The following is a 22,448-nucleotide window of genomic DNA, read 5'->3' as shown; positions in this document are numbered from 1 at the left end:
ATGCTTGTGTTTCTACCTCCAACAGTACAGTGATATGCTTGTGTTTCTACCTCCTACAGTGCAGTGATATGCTTGTGTTTCTACCTCCTACAGTCCAGTGATATGCTTGTGTTTCTACCTCCAACAGTACAGTGATATGCTTGTGTTTCTACCTCCAACAGTGCAGTGATATGCTTGTGTTTCTACCCTCCAACAGTGCAGTGATATGCTTGTGTTTCTACCTCCAACAGTACAGTGATATGCTTGTGTTTCTACCTCCAACAGTACAGTGATATGCTTGTGTTTCTACCCTCCAACAGTGCAGTGATATGCTTGTGTTTCTACCTCCTACAGTCCAGTGATATGCTTGTGTTTCTACCTCCTACAGTCCAGTGATATGCTTGTGTTTCTACCTCCAACAGTGCAGTGAAATGCTTGTGTTTCTACCCTCCTACAGTCCAGTGATATGCTTGTGTTTCTACCTCCTACAGTACAGTGATATGCTTGTGTTTCTACCCTCCTACAGTGCAGTGATATGCTTGTGTTTCTACCTCCAACAGTGCAGTGATATGCTTGTGTTTCTACCTCCAACAGTGCAGTGATATGCTTGTGTTTCTACCTCCAACAGTACAGTGATATGCTTGTGTTTCTACCTCCAACAGTGCAGTGAAATGCTTGTGTTTCTACCCTCCTACAGTCCAGTGATATGCTTGTGTTTCTACCCTCCAACAGTACAGTGATATGCTTGTGTTTCTACCTCCAACAGTGCAGTGATATGCTTGTGTTTCTACCCTCCAACAGTGCAGTGATATGCTTGTGTTTCTACCCTCCAACAGTACAGTGATATGCTTGTGTTTCTACCTCCAACAGTACAGTGATATGCTTGTGTTTCTACCTCCAACAGTGCAGTGATATGCTTGTGTTTCTACCTCCAACAGTGCAGTGATATGCTTGTGTTTCTACCTCCTACAGTCCAGTGATATGCTTGTGTTTCTACCTCCTACAGTACAGTGATATGCTTGTGTTTCTACCCTCCTACAGTACAGTGATATGCTTGTGTTTCTACCTCCTACAGTGCAGTGATATGCTTGTGTTTCTACCCTCCTACAGTACAGTGATATGCTTGTGTTTCTACCCTCCTACAGTACAGTGATATGCTTGTGTTTCTACCTCCTACAGTACAGTGATATGCTTGTGTTTCTACCTCCAACAGTGCAGTGAAATGCTTGTGTTTCTACCTCCAACAGTGCAGTGATATGCTTGTGTTTCTTCCTCCAACAGTACAGTGATATGCTTGTGTTTCTACCTCCAACAGTGCAGTGATATGCTTGTGTTTCTACCTCCTACAGTACAGTGATATGCTTGTGTTTCTACCTCCTACAGTACAGTGATATGCTTGTGTTTCTACCTCCTACAGTACAGTGATATGCTTGTGTTTCTACCTCCAACAGTGCAGTGATATGCTTGTGTTTCTACCTCCTATAGTCCAGTGATATGCTTGTGTTTCTACCTCCAACAGTGCAGTGATATGCTTGTGTTTCTACCTCCTATAGTCCAGTGATATGCTTGTGTTTCTACCTCCTACAGTACAGTGATATGCTTGTGTTTCTACCTCCAACAGTGCAGTGATATGCTTGTGTTTCTACCTCCTACAGTGCAGTGATATGCTTGTGTTTCTACCTCCAACAGTACAGTGATATGCTTGTGTTTCTACCTCCAACAGTGCAGTGATATGCTTGTGTTTCTACCTCCAACAGTACAGTGATATGCTTGTGTTTCTACCCTCCAACAGTACAGTGATATGCTTGTGTTTCTACCTCCAACAGTACAGTGATATGCTTGTGTTTCTACCTCCAACAGTACAGTGATATGCTTGTGTTTCTACCTCCAACAGTACAGTGATATGCTTGTGTTTCTACCTCCAACAGTACAGTGATATGCTTGTGTTTCTACCTCCAACAGTACAGTGATATGCTTGTGTTTCTACCTCCTACAGTGCAGTGATATGCTTGTGTTTCTACCTCCTACAGTACAGTGATATGCTTGTGTTTCTACCTCCTACAGTGCAGTGATATGCTTGTGTTTCTACCTCCTACAGTGCAGTGATATGCTTGTGTTTCTACCTCCTACAGTGCAGTGATATGCTTGTGTTTCTACCCTCCTACAGTGCAGTGATATGCTTGTGTTTCTACCTCCAACAGTACAGTGATATGCTTGTGTTTCTACCTCCAACAGTACAGTGATATACTTGTGTTTCTACCTCCAACAGTACAGTGATATGCTTGTGTTTCTACCCTCCAACAGTGCAGTGATATGCTTGTGTTTCTACCTCCAACAGTACAGTGATATGCTTGTGTTTCTACCTCCAACAGTGCAGTGATATGCTTGTGTTTCTACCTCCTATAGTACAGTGATATGCTTGTGTTTCTACCTCCAACAGTGCAGTGATATGCTTGTGTTTCTACCTCCAACAGTGCAGTGATATGCTTGTGTTTCTACCTCCAACAGTGCAGTGATAATACCCAACAATACAAACCAATACTCACATAATCCAGAAGTAAAAATAAAGAAGTTAAGAAATATCAGAACAAGCAACGTCAGAGTCCAGAATATAAATATAGAAATATATGATGGTGTGTGTAGACAATATAGACAGTAGTTATATAGGATATAGAGGAGCCTAGCTATCTCTGAGAGCATTAAAAGGAGGGGCCTAGCTATCTCCGAGAGCATTAAAGGGAGGGGCCTAGCTATCTCTAAGAGCGTTAAAGGGAGGGGCATAGCTATCTCTAAGAGCGTTAAAGGGAGGGGCCTAGCTATCTCTAAGAGCGTTAAAGGGAGAGGCCTAGCTATCTCCGAGAGCGTTAAAGGGAGGGGCCTAGCTATCTCTAAGAGCGTTAAAGGGAGGGGCATAGCTATCTCCGAGAGCGTTAAAGGGAGGGGCCTAGCTATCTCCGAGAGCGTTAAAGGGAGGGGCCTAGCTATCTCTAAGAGCGTTAAAGGGATGGGCATAGCTATCTCTAAGAGCGTTAAAGGGACAGGCCTAGCTATCTCCGAGAGCGTTAAAGGGAGGGGCCTAGCTATCTCTAAGAGCGTTAAAGGGAGGGGCATAGCTATCTCTAAGAGCGTTAAAGGGAGGGGCATAGCCATCTCCGAGAGCATTAAAGGGAGGGGCCTAGCTATCTCTAAGAGTGTTAAAGGGAGGGGCCTAGCTATCTCTAAGAGCGTTAAAGGGAGAGGCCTAGCTATCTCTGAGAGCGTTAAAGGGAGGGGCCTAGCTATCTCTAAGAGCGTTAAAGGGAGGGGCATAGCTATCTCCGAGAGCGTTAAAGGGAGGGGCCTAGCTATCTCCGAGAGCGTTAAAGGGAGGGGCCTAGCTATCTCTAAGAGCGTTAAAGGGATGGGCATAGCTATCTCTAAGAGCGTTAAAGGGAGAGGCCTAGCTATCTCCGAGAGCGTTAAAGGGAGGGGCCTAGCTATCTCTAAGAGCGTTAAAGGGAGGGCATAGCTATCTCTAAGAGCGTTAAAGGGAGGGGCATAGCCATCTCCGAGAGCGTTAAAGAGAGGGGCCTAGCTATCTCTAAGAGCGTTAAAGGGAGGGGCATAGCCATCTCCGAGAGCATTAAAGGGAGGGGCATAGCTATCTCCGAGAGCATTAAAGGGAGGGGCATAGCTATCTCCGAGAGCATTAAAGGGAGGGGCCTAGCTATCTCCGAGAGCATTAAAGGGAGGGGCCTAGCTATCTCTGAGAGCGTTCGAGGGAGGGGCCTAGCTATCTCCGAGCGCGTTAAAGGGAGGGGCCTAGCTAACTCCGAGAGCATTAAAGGGAGGGGCCTAGCTATCTCCGAGAGCATTAAAGGGAGGGGCCTAGCTATCTCCGAGAGCATTAAAGGGAGGGGCCTAGCTATCTCTGAGACAGCTATAGGGACCCGCTCCACTACAGCTCAGTCGATGTCAATGGGGGCCTGGTCAGCCCTCCTTTTCCTGTAGTCCACGATCAGCTCCTTTGTCTTGCGCACGTTGAGGGAGAGGTTGTTGTCCTGGCACCACACTGCCAGATCTCTGACCTCCTCCCTATAGGCCGTCTCATCGTTGTCGGTGATCAGGCCTACCACTGTTGTGTCGTCAGCAAACTTAATGATGGTGTTGGAGTCCTGCTTGGTCACGCAGTCGTGGGTGTACAGGGAGTACATGAGGGGACTAAGCACACTCCCCTGAGGGGCCCCCGTGTTGAGGATCAGCGTGGCAGACGTGTTTTTGCCTACCCTTACCACCTGGGGGCGGCCTGTCAGGAAGTCCAGGATCCTGTTGCAGTGGGAGGTGTTTAGTCCCAGGGTCCTTAGCTTAGTGATTACTTTGAATGTACTATGGTGTTGAACACTAAGCTGTAGTCAATGAATAGCATTCTCACATGGGTGTTCCTTTTGTCCAGGTGGGAAAGGGCAGCGTGGATTATGATTGAGATTGCGTCATCTGTGGATCTGTTGGGGCGGTATGAAAATTGGAGTGGGTCTAGGGTTTCCGGCGTGATGGTGTTGATGTGAGCCATGACCAGCCTTTCAAAGCACTTCATGGCTACCAACGTGCTACTTAGGCAGGTTACCTTCCCTATCTTGGGCGCAGGGACTATGGTGATCTGTTTGAAACATGTAGGTGTTACAGACTCAGTCAGGGAGAGGTTGAAAATATCAGTGAAGACACTTGACAGTTGGTCCGCACATGCTTTGAGTACACGTCCTGGTAATCCGTCTGGCCCAGCGGCTTTGTGAATGATGACCTGTTTAAAGGTCTTGCTCACATCGGCTACGGAGAGCGTGATCACACAGTCTTCCGGAACAGCTGGTGCTCTCATGCATGCTTCAGTGTTGCTTGCCTCGAAGCGAGCATAAAAGGCATTTAGCTCGTCTGGTAAGCTTGTGTCACTGGGCAGCTCTCGGCTGGGTTTCCCTTTGGAGTCCGTAATAGTTTTCAAGCCCTGCCACATCCGACGCGCATCATAGCCGGTGTAGAAGGATTCAATCTGTTTGATCGTTTGTCTGAGGGCATAGTGGGATATCTTATAAGCATCTCGTGGGCATCTAGTATTTGACATCCCTTAACATCAGGGTTAAGTATGTGATGTGTATTTAAGTGTATGCCAGTAACAGCAGCAGCAAATGAAAGAGCAGCGAAGGAATCTCTTTGTCTCTGGCCTTGAAGCATGAAACCACACAGAGAATCTCACTGCAGATAGACTGCTGCTGGGTACTCGTCACAGTGGAAGGCCGTTCCTTCTCTTGCTAGAACAGAAGCAGGACTTGCTGCGTGCGCAACCGGTAGCCACCGACCTTCCGTTTCTACTTGTAGAATTGTAATACTCGTCAGGTGTCCAACAACTTGACTTTGAGCCAATCAGAGAGCCCAAAGCCAACACAAACTGAAAAGTAAAAATAGGTTGTTTTCTCAGTACATCCATAGATGAGCTTGTCACACTTCATATGCAATGTAGGCTATGGGATGGTAGCTAGTTAAGTGCACAGACCCAATGCACACAACACTAAATACTTCCTCCAAAATAGCTAACTACTGTAGCTAGTATTGACATTATAATGACATCACAATTGATTAGCTAGTTTCCATTAAAAAGTTGCCTGTGTTAGCTGCCGATGTTAGTGCAGTGTCCTTAGCTAGCTAGATAGCTATATTGTGCTAGCTATCATTAGCTAAATAGTTAAACATTTGGCTGTGGGCTGGCACTGGCAATATGGAAGTATGGAGAGTGAATTTGATTGTTTTATTCATCATCTTGCTCGGTAGTTATCTAGTCGTGACCAACTGGCTAGTAATAACAACGGCTTTCTACAAAATAGCAATATTAGCGCTGATAGCTTGAATCTGGACCATACGCAATATGCACGGATAAGCATTGCCAAACACTGCTCAGAGGTGCTAAGTACTGTCGGCAGGAAAACGTTTGACAATCCTACCGGTGTGTCTGAGCTATTAGTGAAAAGTAAAGGAGGAGGGGTCTTTCTAAAGCGCTGGATCAAAATGTTAGCTGCTTGATAAGGTCAGTGATCCAAAGTCCATCCCTTATTCCAGGGGAGAGGAGGAGGGGGGAGGCCTTCATGGAGAGGAGAGGAGGAGGGGGAGGCCTTCATGGAGAGGAGAGGAGGAGGGGTAGAGAGGTGATGAGGAAGGGGAGGGAGATGAGGAGGAGGGGAGCGAGAGGAGGAGGGGTAGAGAGGTGATGAGGAAGGGGAGGGAGATGAGGAGGGGGGAGCGAGAGGAGGAGGGGGAGGCCTTCATGGGAGCCATCACTAGGGGTAGGAGGAGAGAGAGTGAGGGAGAGGAGGAGGGGTAGAGAGGTGATGAGGAAGGGGAGGGAGATGAGGAGGAGGGGAGCGAGAGGAGGTGGGGTAGAGAGGTGATGAGGAAGGGGAGGGAGATGAGGAGGGGGGAGCGAGAGGGGGAGGGGTAGAGAAGTGAGGAGGAAGGGTAGAGAGGTATAGGAAGGGGAGGGAGAGGAGGAGGGGTAGAGAGGTGAAGAGGAAGGGTAGAGGGGTATAGGAAGGGGGAGGGAGAGGAGGAGGGGGAGGGAGAGGAGGAGGGGTAGAGAGGTGAGGAGGAAGGGTAGAGAGGTATAGGAAGGTGAGGGAGAAGAGGAGGGGTAGAGAGGTATAAGAAGGGGAGGGAGAGGAGGTGGGGGGAATGAGAGGAGGAGGGGTAGAGAGGTGAGGGGGAAGGGTAGAGAGGTATAGGAAGGGGGAGGGAGAGGAGGAGGGGTAGAGAGGTGAAGAGGAAGGGGAGGGAGATGAGGAGGGGGGGAGCGAGAGGAGGAGGGGTAGAGAGGTGAGGGGGAAGGGTAGAGAGGTATAGGAAGGGGGAGGGAGAGGAGGAGGGGTAGAGAGGTGAGGAGGAAGGGGCAGGGAGAGGAGGAGGGGTAGAGAGGTGAAGAGGAAGGGTAGAGAGGTATAGGAAGGGGGAGGGAGAGGAGGAGGGGTAGAGAGGTGAGGAGGAGGGGGAGGAGAACCTCAGGAAAGTCATCGGTGGGAGATGAAAATGTCCAAATCCTAAGTGGATTCCTCCTCCTCGTTCCATGTATACATGTGTGATCACTCCATTTTCTTCACAGCCTCATTAGGCAGCACATCTTAAAGTCACATTATCTGCCAGCCAGCCTCAGTCTCACACATACAGCCTAACAGTGGCTAAATGTCCCTCACTGTCCTCAGACACAGCAGCTAGTCTAAATGTCCCTCACTGTCCTCAGACACAGCAGCTAGTCTAAATGTCCCTCACTGTCCTCAGACACAGCAGCTAGGCTAAATGTCCCTCACTGTCCTCAGACACAGCAGCTAGTCTAAATGTCCCTCACTGTCCTCAGACCACAGACACAGCTAGTCTAAATGTCTCTCAGTGTCCTCAGACTACAGACACAGCAGCTAATCTAAATGTCCCTCACTGTCCTCAGACACAGCAGCTAGTCGAAATGTCCCTCACTGTCCTCAGACCACAGACACAGCTAGTCTAAATGTCCCTCACTGTCCTCAGACACAGCAGCTAGTCTAAATGTCCCTCACTGTCCTCAGACCACAGACACAGCTAGTCTAAATGTCCCTCACTGTCCTCAGACACAGCAGCTAGTCTAAATGTCCCTCACTGTCCTCAGACCACAGACACAGCTAATCTAAATGTCCCTCACTGTCCTCAGACACAGCAGCTAGTCTAAATGTCCCTCACTGTCCTTAGACCACAGACACAGCTAGTCTAAACGTCCCTCACTGTCCTCAGACACAGCAGCTAGTCTAAATGTCCCTCACTGTCCTCAGACACAGCAGCTAGTCTAAATGTCCCTCAGTGTCCTCAGACACAGCAGCTAGTCTAAATGTCCCTCGCTGTCCTCAGACCACAGACACAGCTAGTCTAAATGTCCCTCAGTGTCCTCAGACACAGCAGCTAGTCTAAACGTCCCTCACTGTCCTCAGACACAGCAGCTAGTCTAAATGTCCCTCACTGTCCTCAGACACAGCAGCTAGTCTAAATGTCCCTCAGTGTCCTCAGACTACAGACACAGCAGCTAATCTAAATGTCCCTCACTGTCCTCAGACACAGCAGCTAGTCTAAATGTCCCTCACTGTCCTCAGACCACAGACACAGCAGCTAGTCTAAATGTCCCTCACTGTCCTTAGACCACAGACACAGCTAGTCTAAACGTCCCTCACTGTCCTCAGACACAGCAGCTAGTCTAAATGTCCCTCACTGTCCTCAGACTACAGACACAGCAGCTAGTCTAAACGTCCCTCACTGTCCTCAGACCACAGACACAGCTAGTCTAAACGTCCCTCACTGTCCTCAGACCACAGACACAGCTAGTCTAAATGTCCCTCACTGTCCTCAGACCACAGACACAGCAGCTAGTCTAAATGTCCCTCACTGTCCTCAGACTACAGACACAGCAGCTAGTCTAAATGTCCCTCACTGTCCTCAGACCACAGACACAGCTAGTCTAAACGTCCCTCACTGTCCTCAGACCACAGACACAGCTAGTCTAAATGTCCCTCACTGTCCTCAGACCACAGACACAGCAGCTAGTCTAAATGTCCCTCAGTGTCCTCAGACACAGCAGCTAGTCTAAATGTCCCTCACTGTCCTCAGACCACAGACACAGCAGCTAGTCTAAATGTCCCTCACTGTCCTCAGACCACAGACACAGCAGCTAGTCTAAATGTCCCTCACTGTCCTCAGACTACAGACACAGCAGCTAGTCTAAATGTCCCTCAGTGTCCTCAGACTACAGACACAGCTAGTCTAAATGTCCCTCACTGTCCTTAGACCACAGATAGTGGTAGGGGAAGGGAGCACCTTGACTCGGTAGTCTGTTGTCTCTCTGTATGGAGCCTGAAGTGTTGTCATGGTAACTGAATGGTGTTGTGTTGGGGACTAGACAGTGGTGACTAGTTAACACAGCCCAAGCCTGTTACTGAATGGTGTTGTGTTGGGGACTAGACAGCGGTGACTAGTTAACACAGCCCAAGCCTGTTACTGAATGGTGTTGTGTTGGGGACTAGACAGTGGTGACTAGTTAACACAGCCCAAGCCTGTTACTGAATGGTGTTGTGTTGGGGACTAGACAGTGGTGACTAGTTAACACAGCCCAAGCCTGTTACTGAATGGTGTTGTGTTGGGACTAGACAGTGGTGACTAGTTAACACAGCCCAAGCCTGTTACTGAATGGTGTTGTGTTGGGGACTAGACAGTGGTGACTAGTTAACACAGCCCAAGCCTGTTACTGAATGGTGTTGTGCTGGGACTAGACAGTGGTGACTAGTTAACACAGCCCAAGCCTGTTACTGAATGGTGTTGTGTTGGGGCTAGACAGTGGTGACTAGTTAACACAGCCCAAGCCTGTTACTGAATGGTGTTGTGTTGGGACTAGACAGTGGTGACTAGTTAACACAGCCCAAGCCTGTTACTGAATGGTGTTGTGCTGGGGACTAGACAGTGGTGACTAGTTAACACAGCCCAAGCCTGTTACTGAATGGTGTTGTGTTGGGACTAGACAGTGGTGACTAGTTAACACAGCCCAAGCCTGTTACTGAATGGTGTTGTGTTGGGGACTAGACAGTGGTGACTAGTTAACACAGCCCAAGCCTGTTACTGAATGGTGTTGTGTTGGGACTAGACAGTGGTGACTAGTTAACACAGCCCAAGCCTGTTACTGAATGGTGTTGTGTTGGGACTAGACAGTGGTGACTAGTTAACACAGCCCAAGCCTGTTACTGAATGGTGTTGTGTTGGGGACTAGACAGTGGTGACTAGTTAACACAGCCCAAGCCTGTTACTGAATGGTGTTGTGTTGGGACTAGACAGTGGTGACTAGTTAACACAGCCCAAGCCTGTTACTGAATGGTGTTGTGTTGGGGACTAGACAGTGGTGACTAGTTAACACAGCCCAAGCCTGTTACTGAATGGTGTTGTGCTGGGGACTAGACAGTGGTGACTAGTTAACACAGCCCAAGCCTGTTACTGAATGGTGTTGTGTTGGGGACTAGACAGTGGTGACTAGTTAACACAGCCCAAGCCTGTTACTGAATGGTGTTGTGTTGGGGACTAGACAGTGGTGACTAGTTAACACAGCCCAAGCCTGTTACTGAATGGTGTTGTGTTGGGACTAGACAGTGGTGACTAGTTAACACAGCCCAAGCCTGTTACTGAATGGTGTTGTGTTGGGGACTAGACAGTGGTGACTAGTTAACACAGCCCAAGCCTGTTACTGAATGGTGTTGTGTTGGGACTAGACAGTGGTGACTAGTTAACACAGCCCAAGCCTGTTACTGAATGGTGTTGTGTTGGGGACTAGACAGTGGTGACTAGTTAACACAGCCCAAGCCTGTTACTGAATGGTGTTGTGTTGGGGACTAGACAGTGGTGACTAGTTAACACAGCCCAAGCCTGTTACTGAATGGTGTTGTGTTGGGACTAGACAGTGGTGACTAGTTAACACAGCCCAAGCCTGTTACTGAATGGTGTTGTGTTGGGGACTAGACAGTGGTGACTAGTTAACACAGCCCAAGCCTGTTACTGAATGGTGTTGTGTTGGGACTAGACAGTGGTGACTAGTTAACACAGCCCAAGCCTGTTACTGAATGGTGTTGTGTTGGGACTAGACAGTGGTGACTAGTTAACACAGCCCAAGCCTGTTACTGAATGGTGTTGTGTTGGGGACTAGACAGTGGTGACTAGTTAACACAGCCCAAGCCTGTTACTGAATGGTGTTGTGTTGGGGACTAGACAGTGGTGACTAGTTAACACAGCCCAAGCCTGTTACTGAATGGTGTTGTGTTGGGGACTAGACAGTGGTGACTAGTTAACACAGCCCAAGCCTGTTACTGAATGGTGTTGTGTTGGGACTAGACAGTGGTGACTAGTTAACACAGCCCAAGCCTGTTACTGAATGGTGTTGTGTTGGGGACTAGACAGTGGTGACTAGTTAACACAGCCCAAGCCTGTTACTGAATGGTGTTGTGCTGGGGACTAGACAGTGGTGACTAGTTAACACAGACCAAGCCTGTTACTGAATGGTGTTGTGTTGGGGCTAGACAGTGGTGACTAGTTAACACAGCCCAAGCCTGTTACTGAATGGTGTTGTGTTGGGACTAGACAGTGGTGACTAGTTAACACAGCCCAAGCCTGTTACTGAATGGTGTTGTGTTGGGGCTAGACAGTGGTGACTAGTCAGGCACTGCATTATGGGTTAGGGAGAATATGATTTTGAATGGGAATCAATTGTTGGTCTCTAAAAAGTTCTCACAAGTATAGTAAGACATAGCTGTGTGTGTAGGGGGACAGAATGATCTCCCCGGCAACAAGGAGATGGGGTGGGTGTCATGGGAACAGAAGTTGCTGAGTAGGCAGATTGTCCCAACGACACAGAAGCAGCTTATTGGTGGGAGAGAGAGAGAATTACCTGATACATTACCATAACCCTCCTCGTGACTGGCTGGCTGGCTAACTGGCTGACTGACTAAGTGACTGACTGGCTGGCTGGCTGACTAAGTGACTGGCTGGCTGGCTGGCTGACTAAGTGACTGGCTGGCTGGCTGGCTGACTAAGTGACTGGCTGGCTAGCTGACTAAGTGACTGGCTGGCTGGCTGACTAAATGACTGGCTGGCTGGCTGACTGACTAAGTGACTGGCTGGCTGGCTGGCTGGCTGGCTGACTGACTAAGTGACTGGCTGGCTGGCTGGCTGACGGACTAAGTGACTGACTGGCTGGCTGACTAAGTGACTGGCTGGCTGACTAACTGGCTGGCTGACTGACTGACTAAGTGACTGACTGGCTGGCTGACTGACTAAGTGACTGGCTGGCTGAATGACTGGCTGACTAAGTGACTGGCTGGCTGGCTGGCTGACGGACTAAGTGAATGACTGGCTGGCTGGCTAACTAACTGGCTGGCTGGCTGGCTGACTAAGTGGCTGGCTGACTGACTGACTAAGTGACTGACTGGCTGGCTGACTGACTAAGTGACAGGCTGGCTGACTGACTGGCTGACTAAGTGACTGGCTGGCTGACTGACTAAGTGACTGACTGGCTGGCTGACTGGCTGACTAAGTGACTGGCTGGCTGACTAACTGGCTGGCTGACTGACTGGCTGGCTGACTGACTGACTAACTGACTGGCCGACTAAGTGACTGGTTGACTAACTGACTATGTGAATGGTTGGCTGGCTGACTGACTGACTGACTGGCTGGCTGGCTGACTAAGTGACTGACTAAGTGACTGACTGGCTGGCTGACTAAGTGACTGGCTGAATAGCTGACTAAGTGACTGGCTGAATAGCTGACACACACACACACACACACACACACACACACACACACACACACACACACACACACACACACACACACACACACACGTATACAAGAACACCAAAACACCCGCTATAGATCACAGTAAAAAAGAGCAGAACACGCACAAAAACATCCACCTTCGCATCAATTACACCTTCGCATCAATTACACCTTCGCATCAATTACACCTGTGCATCAATTACACCTTCGCATCAATTGCACCTTCGCATCAATTGCACCTTCGCATCAATTACACCTTCGCATCAATTACACCTTCGCATCAATTGCACCTTCGCATCAATTGCACCTTTGCATCAATTACACCTTTGCATCAATTACACCTTTGCATCAATTACACCTTTGCATCAATTACACCTTTGCATCAATTACACCTTTGCATCAATTACACCTTTGCATCAATTACACCTGCGTATCAATTACACCTGCGTATCAATTACACATGCGCATCAATTACACATGCGCATCAATTACACCTTTGCACCAATTACACCTTTGCATCAATTACACCTTTGCATCAATTGCACCTTTGCATCAATTGCACCTTTGCATCAATTGCACCTTTGCATCAATTACACCTTTGCATCAATTACACCTTTGCATCAATTACACCTTTGCATCAATTACACCTTTGCATCAATTACACCTTTGCATCAATTACACCTTTGCATCAATTACACCTTTGCATCAATTACACCTTTGCATCAATTACACCTTCGCATCAATTACACCTTCGCATCAATTACACCTGCGCATCAATTACACCTGCGCATCAATTACACCTGCGCATCAATTACACATGCGTATCAATTACACATGCGCATCAATTACACCTTTGCATCAATTACACATTTGCATCAATTACACCTTTGCATCAATTACACCTGCGCATCAATTACACCTTCGCATCAATTACACCTTCGCATCAATTACACCTTCGCATCAATTACACCTGCGCATCAATTACACCTGCGCATCAATTACACCTGCGCATCAATTACACATGCGTATCAATTACACATGCGCATCAATTACACCTTTGCATCAATTACACCTTTGCATCAATTACACCTTTGCATCAATTACACCTTTGCATCAATTACACCTGCGCATCAATTACACCTTCGCATCAATTACACCTTCGCATCAATTACACCTGCGCATCAATTACACCTGCGCATCAGTTACACCTGCGCATCAATTACACCTTCGCATCAATTACACATGCGTATCAATTACACATGCGCATCAATTACACCTTTGCATCAATTACACCTTTGCATCAATTACACCTTTGCATCAATTACACCTGCGCATCAATTACACCTTCGCATCAATTACACCTTCGCATCAATTACACCTTCGCATCAATTACACCTGCACATCAATTACACCTTCGCATCAATTACACATGCGCATCAATTACACCCACACTAACTGTGATTTACAGCTCTCTGTGCTGTACATGGTAGACTGGGTCTAGTGGTCTGTCATGTCTGCTACTCAGGGTAGACTGGGCCTAGTGGTCTGTCATGTCTGCTACTCAGGGTAGACTGGGTCTAGTGGTCTGTCATTTAAGCTACTCAGGGTAGACTGGGTCTAGTGGTCTGTAGACTGGGTCTAGTGGTCTGTCATGTCTGCTACTCAGGGTAGACTGGGTCTAGTGGTCTGTCATGTCTGCTACTCAGGGTAGACTGGGTCTAGTGGTCTGTCATTTAAGCTACTCAGGGTAGACTGGGTCTAGTGGTCTGTAGACTGGGTCTAGTGGTCTGTCATGTCTGCTACTCAGGGTAGACTGGGTCTAGTGGTCTGTCATGTCTGCTACTCAGGGTAGACTGGGCCTAGTGGTCTGTCATGTCTGCTACTCAGGGTAGACTGGGTCTAGTGGTCTGTCATTTAAGCTACTCAGGGTAGACTGGGTCTAGTGGTCTGTAGACTGGGTCTAGTGGTCTGTCATGTCTGCTACTCAGGGTAGACTGGGTCTAGTGGTCTGTCATGTCTGTTACTCAGGGTAGACTGGGTCTAGTGGTCTGTCATGTCTGCTACTCAGGGTAGACTGGGTCTAGTGGTCTGTCATTTAAACTACTCAGGGTAGACTGGGTCTAGTGGTCTGTCATGTCTGCTACTCAGGGTAGACTGGGCCTAGTGGTCTGTCATTTAAACTACTCAGGGTAGACTGGGTCTAGTGGTCTGTCATGTCTGCTACTCAGGGTAGACTGGGTCTAGTGGTCTGTCATGTCTGCTACTCAGGGTAGACTGGGCCTAGTGGTCTGTCGTGTCTGCTACTCAGGGTAGACTGGGCCTAGTGGTCTGTCATGTCTGCTACTCAGGGTAGACTGGGTCTAGTGGTCTGTCATTTAAACTACTCAGGGTAGACTGGGTCTAGTGGTCTGTCATGTCTGCTACTCAGGGTAGACTGGGCCTAGTGGTCTGTCGTGTCTGCTACTCAGGGTAGACTGGGCCTAGTGGTCTGTCATGTCTGCTACTCAGGGTAGACTGGGTCTAGTGGTCTGTCATGTCTGCTACTCAGGGTAGACTGGGCCTAGTGGTCTGTCATGTCTGCTACTCAAAGTAGACTGGGCCTAGTGGTCTGTCATTTAAGCTACTCAGGGTAGACTGGGTCTAGTGGTCTGTCATTTAAGCTACTCAGGGTAGACTGGGTCTAGTGGTCTGTCGTTTAAGCTACTCAGGGTAGACTGGGTCTAGTGGTCTGTCGTTTAAACTACTCAGGGTAGACTGAGCCTAGTGGTCTGTCGTTTAAACTACTCAGGGTAGACTGAGCCTAGTGGTCTGTCGTTTAAACTACTCAGGGTAGACTGGGTCTAGTGGTCTGTCATGTCTGCTACTCAGGGTAGACTGGGCCTAGTGGTCTGTCATTTAAACTACTCAGGGTAGACTGGGTCTAGTGGTCTGTCATGTCTGCTACTCAGGGTAGACTGGGTCTAGTGGTCTGTCATGTCTGCTACTCAGGGTAGACTGGGCCTAGTGGTCTGTCGTGTCTGCTACTCAGGGTAGACTGGGCCTAGTGGTCTGTCATGTCTGCTACTCAGGGTAGACTGGGTCTAGTGGTCTGTCATTTAAACTACTCAGGGTAGACTGGGTCTAGTGGTCTGTCATGTCTGCTACTCAGGGTAGACTGGGCCTAGTGGTCTGTCGTGTCTGCTACTCAGGGTAGACTGGGCCTAGTGGTCTGTCATGTCTGCTACTCAGGGTAGACTGGGTCTAGTGGTCTGTCATGTCTGCTACTCAGGGTAGACTGGGCCTAGTGGTCTGTCATGTCTGCTACTCAAAGTAGACTGGGCCTAGTGGTCTGTCATTTAAGCTACTCAGGGTAGACTGGGTCTAGTGGTCTGTCATTTAAGCTACTCAGGGTAGACTGGGTCTAGTGGTCTGTCGTTTAAGCTACTCAGGGTAGACTGGGTCTAGTGGTCTGTCGTTTAAACTACTCAGGGTAGACTGGGTCTAGTGGTCTGTCATTTAAGCTACTCAGGGTAGACTGGGTCTAGTGGTCTGTCATTTAAGCTAATCAGGGTAGACTGGGCCTAGTGGTCTGTCGTTTAAACTACTCAGGGTAGACTGGGTCTAGTGGTCTGTCATTTAAGCTACTCAGGGTAGACTGGGTCTAGTGGTCTGTCGTTTAAACTACTCAGGGTAGACTGGGTCTAGTGGTCTGTCGTTTAAACTACTCAGGGTAGACTGGGCCTAGTGGTCTGTCGTTTAAACTACTCAGGGTAGACTGGGTCTAGTGGTCTGTCGTTTAAACTACTCAGGGTAGACTGGGCCTAGTGGTCTGTCGTTTAAACTACTCAGGGTAGACTGGGCCTAGTGGTCTGTCGTTTAAACTACTCAGGGTAGACTGGGCCTAGTGGTCTGTCGTTTAAACTACTCAGGGTAGACTGGGCCTAGTGGTCTGTCGTTTAAACTACTCAGGGTAGACTGGGCCTAGTGGTCTGTCGTTTAAACTACTCAGGGTAGACTGGGCCTAGTGGTCTGTCGTTTAAACTACTCAGGGTAGACTGGGCCTAGTGGTCTGTCGTTTAAACTACTCAGGGTAGACTGGGTCTAGTGGTCTGTCATTTAAGCTACTCAGGGTAGACTGGGTCTAGTGGTCTGTCATTTAAGCTACTCAGGGTAGACTGGGCCTAGTGGTCTGTCGTTTAAACTACTCAGGGTAGACTGGGTCTAGTGGTCTGTCATTTAAGCTACTCAGGGTAGACTGGGTCTAGTGGTCTGTCGTTTAAACTACTCAGGGTAGACTGGGTCTAGTGGTCTGTCGTTTAAACTACTCAGGGTAGACTGGGCCTAGTGGTCTGTCGTTTAAACTACTCAGGGTAGACTGGGCCTAGTGGTCTGTCGTTTAAACTACTCAGGGTAGACTGGGTCTAGTGGTCTGTCGTTTAAACTACTCAGGGTAGACTGGGCCTAGTGGTCTGTCGTTTAAACTACTCAGGGTAGACTGGCTCCTCTGCTATTCACTGCAGGTGGAGAAAATGGCCCTCAGATGTCATGCAGCCTTGTTGACTCACATAGATCTATTTCTCTATAACGGCTATGGCTGGCTCTATAACGGCTATGGCTGGCTCTATAACGGCTATGGCTGGCTCTATAACGGCTATGGCTGCCTCTATAACGGCTATGGCTGGCTCTATAACGGCTATGGCTGGCTCTATAACGGCTATGGCTGGCTCTATAACGGCTATGGCTGGCTCTATAACGGCTATGGCTGGCTCTATAACGGCTATGGCTGGCTCTATAACGGCTATGGCTGGCTCTATAACGGCTATGGCTGGCTCTATAACGGCTATGGCTGGCTCTATAACGGCTATGGCTGGCTCTATAACGGCTATGGCTGGTTCTATAACGGCTATGGCTGGCTCTATAACGGCTATGGCTGGCTCTATAACGGCTATGGCAGGCTCTATAACGGCTATGGCTGGCTCTATAACGGCTATGGCTGGTTCTATAACGGCTATGGCTGGCTCTATAACGGCTATGGCTGGCTCTATAACGGCTATGGCTGGCTCTATAACGGCTATGGCTGGCTCTATAACGGCTATGGCTGGCTCTATAACGGCTATGGCTGGTTCTATAACGGCTATGGCTGGCTCTATAACGGCTATGGCTGGCTCTATAACGGCTATGGCTGGTTCTATAACGGCTATGGCTGGCTCTATAACGGCTATGGCTGGCTCTATAACGGCTATGGCTGGCTCTATAACGGCTATGGCTGGCTCTATAACGGCTATGGCTGGCTCTATAACGGCTATGGCTGGCTCTATAACGGCTATGGCTGGCTCTATAACGGCTATGGCTGGTTCTATAACGGCTATGGCTGGCTCTATAACGGCTATGGCTGGCTCTATAACGGCTATGGCTGGCTCTATAACGGCTATGGCTGGCTCTATAACGGCTATGGCTGGCTCTATAACGGCTATGGCAGGCTCTATAACGGCTATGGCAGGCTCTATAACGGCTATGGCAGGCTCTATAACGGCTATGGCTGGCTCTATAACGGCTATGGCTGGCTCTATAACGGCTATGGCTGGCTCTATAACGGCTATGGCTGGCTCTATAACGGCTATGGCTGGCTCTATAACGGCTATGGCTGGCTCTATAACGGCTCCTACAGTCCCAGTCTCAGCGTGGTGCTGCTGCCGTGTTCATGCTGAGCGGTGCTGCTGTAACACAGTGAGCAGCTACAGCTCTAGATCTGTGGTCCTTTAGCAGCCTCTAGTGGTCGTCGCCAGACATGACACCCTGGTTCAGTTACAGTTATTTACATAATAGGTTTAGCGGGCTTTGCTCTACTGTGTAACTAGTGTGACGTTGTGGCTAGCCTACGTAGTACCCACTAGACAATGAGAGGCTGTGACGCTGGTGTCAGGAGACTGAAGCAGCATTGCTGGCTGCAGACCAGTTCAAAAACTCACAACTAGAGTCTTCATTTGTAACTGTTTTCCAAGTCTTTGTAAAAAGAAAAATGAGATTAGATTACTGTGAACATTTCTCAATGGGTTGACGCAGTTAGCAGCTACTCTCGCCAATGATAGCCAGTGACCTTTCACCTTTTTGGATGCAGGATGCATCTCATGATCAACCCCTCCCTCTGGGTAATAGAGTACCAGTCACTACAGAGATTGAGTTACTCAGCATGTGTGTGTGTGTGTGTGTGTGTGTGTGTGTGTGTGTGTGTGTGTGTGTGTGTGTGTGTGTGTGTGTGTGTGTGTGTATGTGTATATATCTCACCTGTCTGGGCTGCTCTGTGGCTCTCTGCAGGTCTGTCTTCACCTTGTTGTTGGGGTGGTTCACAACTTTGGTGACAGGCTGTTTAAAGATGGAGGCTGTCTGTCTGATAGGAAGTGCTGTGTTCAGGTCTGGTTTACCCTGAAAAGGAGAGGGGGAGAGTGACAAGCTCAATTAAACGACAGGAGAGAGGGATGATCAAAGGGCTTTTAGAAAAGCAATATAACAAATATGTATTATTAATAAACGACAAGCAAAAATAGAAAAATCAAGGAGCGGAAGAGAGCAATAGAGAGAGAGAGAGAGAGAGAGAGAGAGAGAGAGAGAGAGAGAGAGAGAGAGAAAAAGAGAGAGATAGTGTGTTAGTAGGTTAAGCAAAGTCCACTCTTTGTGTGTTGGTACTTCCATGAGCCATCAGGAAGCAGTCCCGTCATAAAACCGCGAAGGGAATCAAATCAAAGTTTATTTGTCACGTGCGCCGAATACAACAGGTGTAGGTAGACCTTACAGTGAAATGCTTACTTACAGGTTCTAACCAATAGTGCAAAAAAATGTATTAGGTGAACAATATGTAAGTAAAGAAATAAAACAACAGTAAAAAGACAGGCTATATACAGTAGCGAGGCTATAAAAGTAGCGAGGCTACATACAGACACCGGTTAGTCAGGCTGATTGGGGTAGTTTGTACATGTAGATGTGGTGAAAGTGACTATGCATATATGATGAACAGAGAGTAGCAGTAGCGTAAAAGAGGGGTTGGTGGGTGGTGGGTGGCGAGACACAATGCAGATAGCCCAGTTAGCCAATGTGGGGGAGCACTGGTTTGTCGGCCCAATTGAGGTAGTATGTACATGGATGTATAGTTAAAGTGACTGTGAATATATGATAAACAGAGAGTAGCAGCAGCGTTAAAGAGGGGTTGGGGGGGGGCACACAATGCAAATAGTCCGGGTAGCCGAACCTTCCTTTTAATAGTTTGCCACCCCTCATCCCCCTGCTTTGGGCACTCGTGCACTCCTCTTTTTCTCGTGCGCTCCTCTTTTTCTCGTGCGCTCCACTTTTTTCTCGTGCGCTCCTCTTTTTTCTCGTGCGCTCCTCTTTTTTCTCGTGCGCTCCTCTTTTTTCTCGTGCGCTCCTCTTTTTTCTCGTGCGCTCCTCTTTTTTCTCGTGCGCTCCTCTTTTTTCTCGTGCGCTCCTTTTTTCCTCGTGCGCTCCTCTTTTTTCTCGTGCGCTCCTCTTTTTTCTCGTGCGCTCCTCTTTTTTCTCGTGCGCTCCTCTTTTTCTCGTGCGCTCCTCTTTTTTCTCGTGCGCTCCTCTTTTTCTCGTGCGCTCCTTTTTTTACAGCTGAACGTGTAAACACATTCAGTAGAACATGAGATCATGAGATCTCGTCTTGTGTAGGAAAACCATCGTCTGAACTGCAGTAGCCAAACTAAGAAGGTAAGCCGTGATTTAGTCTACCTCTAGCAAGCAGAGGGCATAACGTTACACTGGTTTGATCAGGTTCCTAATGACCTTTATTACAGTAATCATTGTGTGGCAAGAAACGACTGAGCAAGTCAATCAGCAGTGTCATAAACAAAAGCAAAAGAAAACGACTTGCAAACCTGCTGAATCAGAAACTAACAATACTAAAGTCAGGGACCGTTTCTACAGAAACTAACAACACTAAAGTCAGGGACCGTTTCCACAGAAACTAACAACACTAAAGTCAGGGACCGTTTCCACAGAAACTAACAACACTAAAGTCAGGGACCGTTTCCACAGAAACTAACAACACTAAAGTCAGGGACCGTTTCCACAGAAACTAACAACACTAAAGTCAGGGACCGTTTCCACAGAAACTAACAACACTAAAGTCAGGGACCGTTTCCACAGAAACTAACAACACTAAAGTCAGGGACCGTTTCCACAGAAACTAACAACACTAAAGTCAGGGACCGTTTCTACAGAAACTAACAACACTAAAGTCAGGGACCGTTTCCACAGAAACTAACAACACTAAAGTCAGGGACCGTTTCCACAGAAACTAACAACACTAAAGTCAGGGACCGTTTCCACAGAAACTAACAACACTAAAGTCAGGGACCGTTTCCACAGAAACTAACAACACTAAAGTCAGGGACCGTTTCCACAGAAACTAACAACACTAAAGTCAGGGACCGTTTCTACAGAAACTAACAACACTAAAGTCAGGGACCGTTTCCACAGAAACTAACAACACTAAAGTCAGGGACCGTTTCTATAGAAACTAACAACACTAAAGTCAGGGACCGTTTCTACAGAAACTAACAACACTAAAGTCAGGGACCGTTTCTACAGAAACTAACAACACTAAAGTCAGGGACCGTTTCCACAGAAACTAACAACACTAAAGTCAGGGACCGTTTCCACAGAAACTAACAACACTAAAGTCAGGGACCGTTTCTACAGAAACTAACAACAAAGTCAGGGACCGTTTCCACAGAAACTAACAACACTAAAGTCAGGGACCGTTTCTACAGAAACTAACAACACTAAAGTCAGGGACTGTTTCTACAGAAACTATCAACACTAAAGTCAGGGACCGTTTCCACAGAAACTAACAACACTAAAGTCAGGGACCGTTTCCACAGAAACTAACAACACTAAAGTCAGGGACCGTTTCCACAGAAACTAACAACACTAAAGTCAGGGACCGTTTCCACAGAAACTAACAACACTAAAGTCAGGGACCGTTTCCACAGAAACTAACAACACTAAAGTCAGGGACCATTTCTACAGAAACTAACAACACTAAAGTCAGGGACCGTTTCCACAGAAACTAACAACACTAAAGTCAGGGACCGTTTCCACAGAAACTAACAACACTAAAGTCAGGGACCGTTTCTACAGAAACTAACAACACTAAAGTCAGGGACCGTTTCCACAGAAACTAACAACACTAAAGTCAGGGACCGTTTCCACAGAAACTAACAACACTAAAGTCAGGGACCGTTTCTACAGAAACTAACAACACTAAAGTCAGGGACTGTTTCTACAGAAACTATCAACACTAAAGTCAGGGACCGTTTCCACAGAAACTAACAACACTAAAGTCAGGGACCGTTTCCACAGAAACTAACAACACTAAAGTCAGTGACTGTTTGGTTCTACAGGTCAGTGGAAGCGCAACAGGACGAAAACAAGTTTATGATTCAAACAACTAGTGAGGCAGACAGACAACTAGTGAGGCAGACAGACAGACAACTAGTGGGGCAGACAGACAGACAGACAACTAGTGAGGCAGACAGACAGACAGACAGACAACTAGTGAGGCAGACAGACAGACAGACAACTAGTGAGGCAGACAGACAGACAGGCAACTAGTGAGGCAGACAGACAGACAACTAGTGAGGCAGACAGACAGACAGACAACTAGTGAGGCAGACAGACAGACAGACAGACAACTAGTGAGGCAGACAGACAGACAGACAACTAGTGAGGCAGACAGACAGACAGACAACTAGTGAGGCAGACAGACAGACAGACAACTAGTGAGACAGACAGACAGACAGACAACTAGTGAGGCAGACAGACATACAGACAACTAGTGAGACAGACAGACAACTAGTGAGGCAGACAGACAGACAGACAACTAGTGAGGCAGACAGTGAGCCAGACAACTAGTGAGGCAGACAGACAACTAGTGAGGCAGACAGACAGACAGACAGACAGACAGACAGACAGACAGACAGACAGACAGACAGACAACTAGTGAGGCAGACAGACAGACAACTAGTGAGGCAGACAGACAGACAGACAACTAGTGAGGCAGACAGACAGGCAACTAGTGAGGCAGACAGACAGACAGACAACTAGTGAGGCAGACAGACAGACAACTAGTGAGGCAG

The 22,448-nt window shown here is 47.9% G+C and overlaps 1 protein-coding gene across 1 annotated transcript in view; it reads right to left on the bottom strand.

The window, feature by feature from the left end:
* LOC139544423 (methyl-CpG-binding domain protein 2-like) overlaps positions 1 to 22,448 on the bottom strand; it is a 141,802-nt gene that overhangs the window by 63,570 nt on the left and 55,784 nt on the right. Inside the window, exon 4 of the mRNA XM_071351495.1 lies at positions 18,580 to 18,717. Coding sequence (XP_071207596.1) covers positions 18,580 to 18,717 — 138 coding nt within the window. The remainder of the gene's footprint in view (positions 1 to 18,579; positions 18,718 to 22,448) is intronic.

Source organism: Salvelinus alpinus, chromosome 18, assembly GCF_045679555.1.
Source record: "Salvelinus alpinus chromosome 18, SLU_Salpinus.1, whole genome shotgun sequence".
NCBI classification, from domain to species: Eukaryota; Metazoa; Chordata; class Actinopteri; order Salmoniformes; family Salmonidae; genus Salvelinus; species Salvelinus alpinus.
This window is presented reverse-complemented; position numbering and strand designations above follow the sequence as displayed.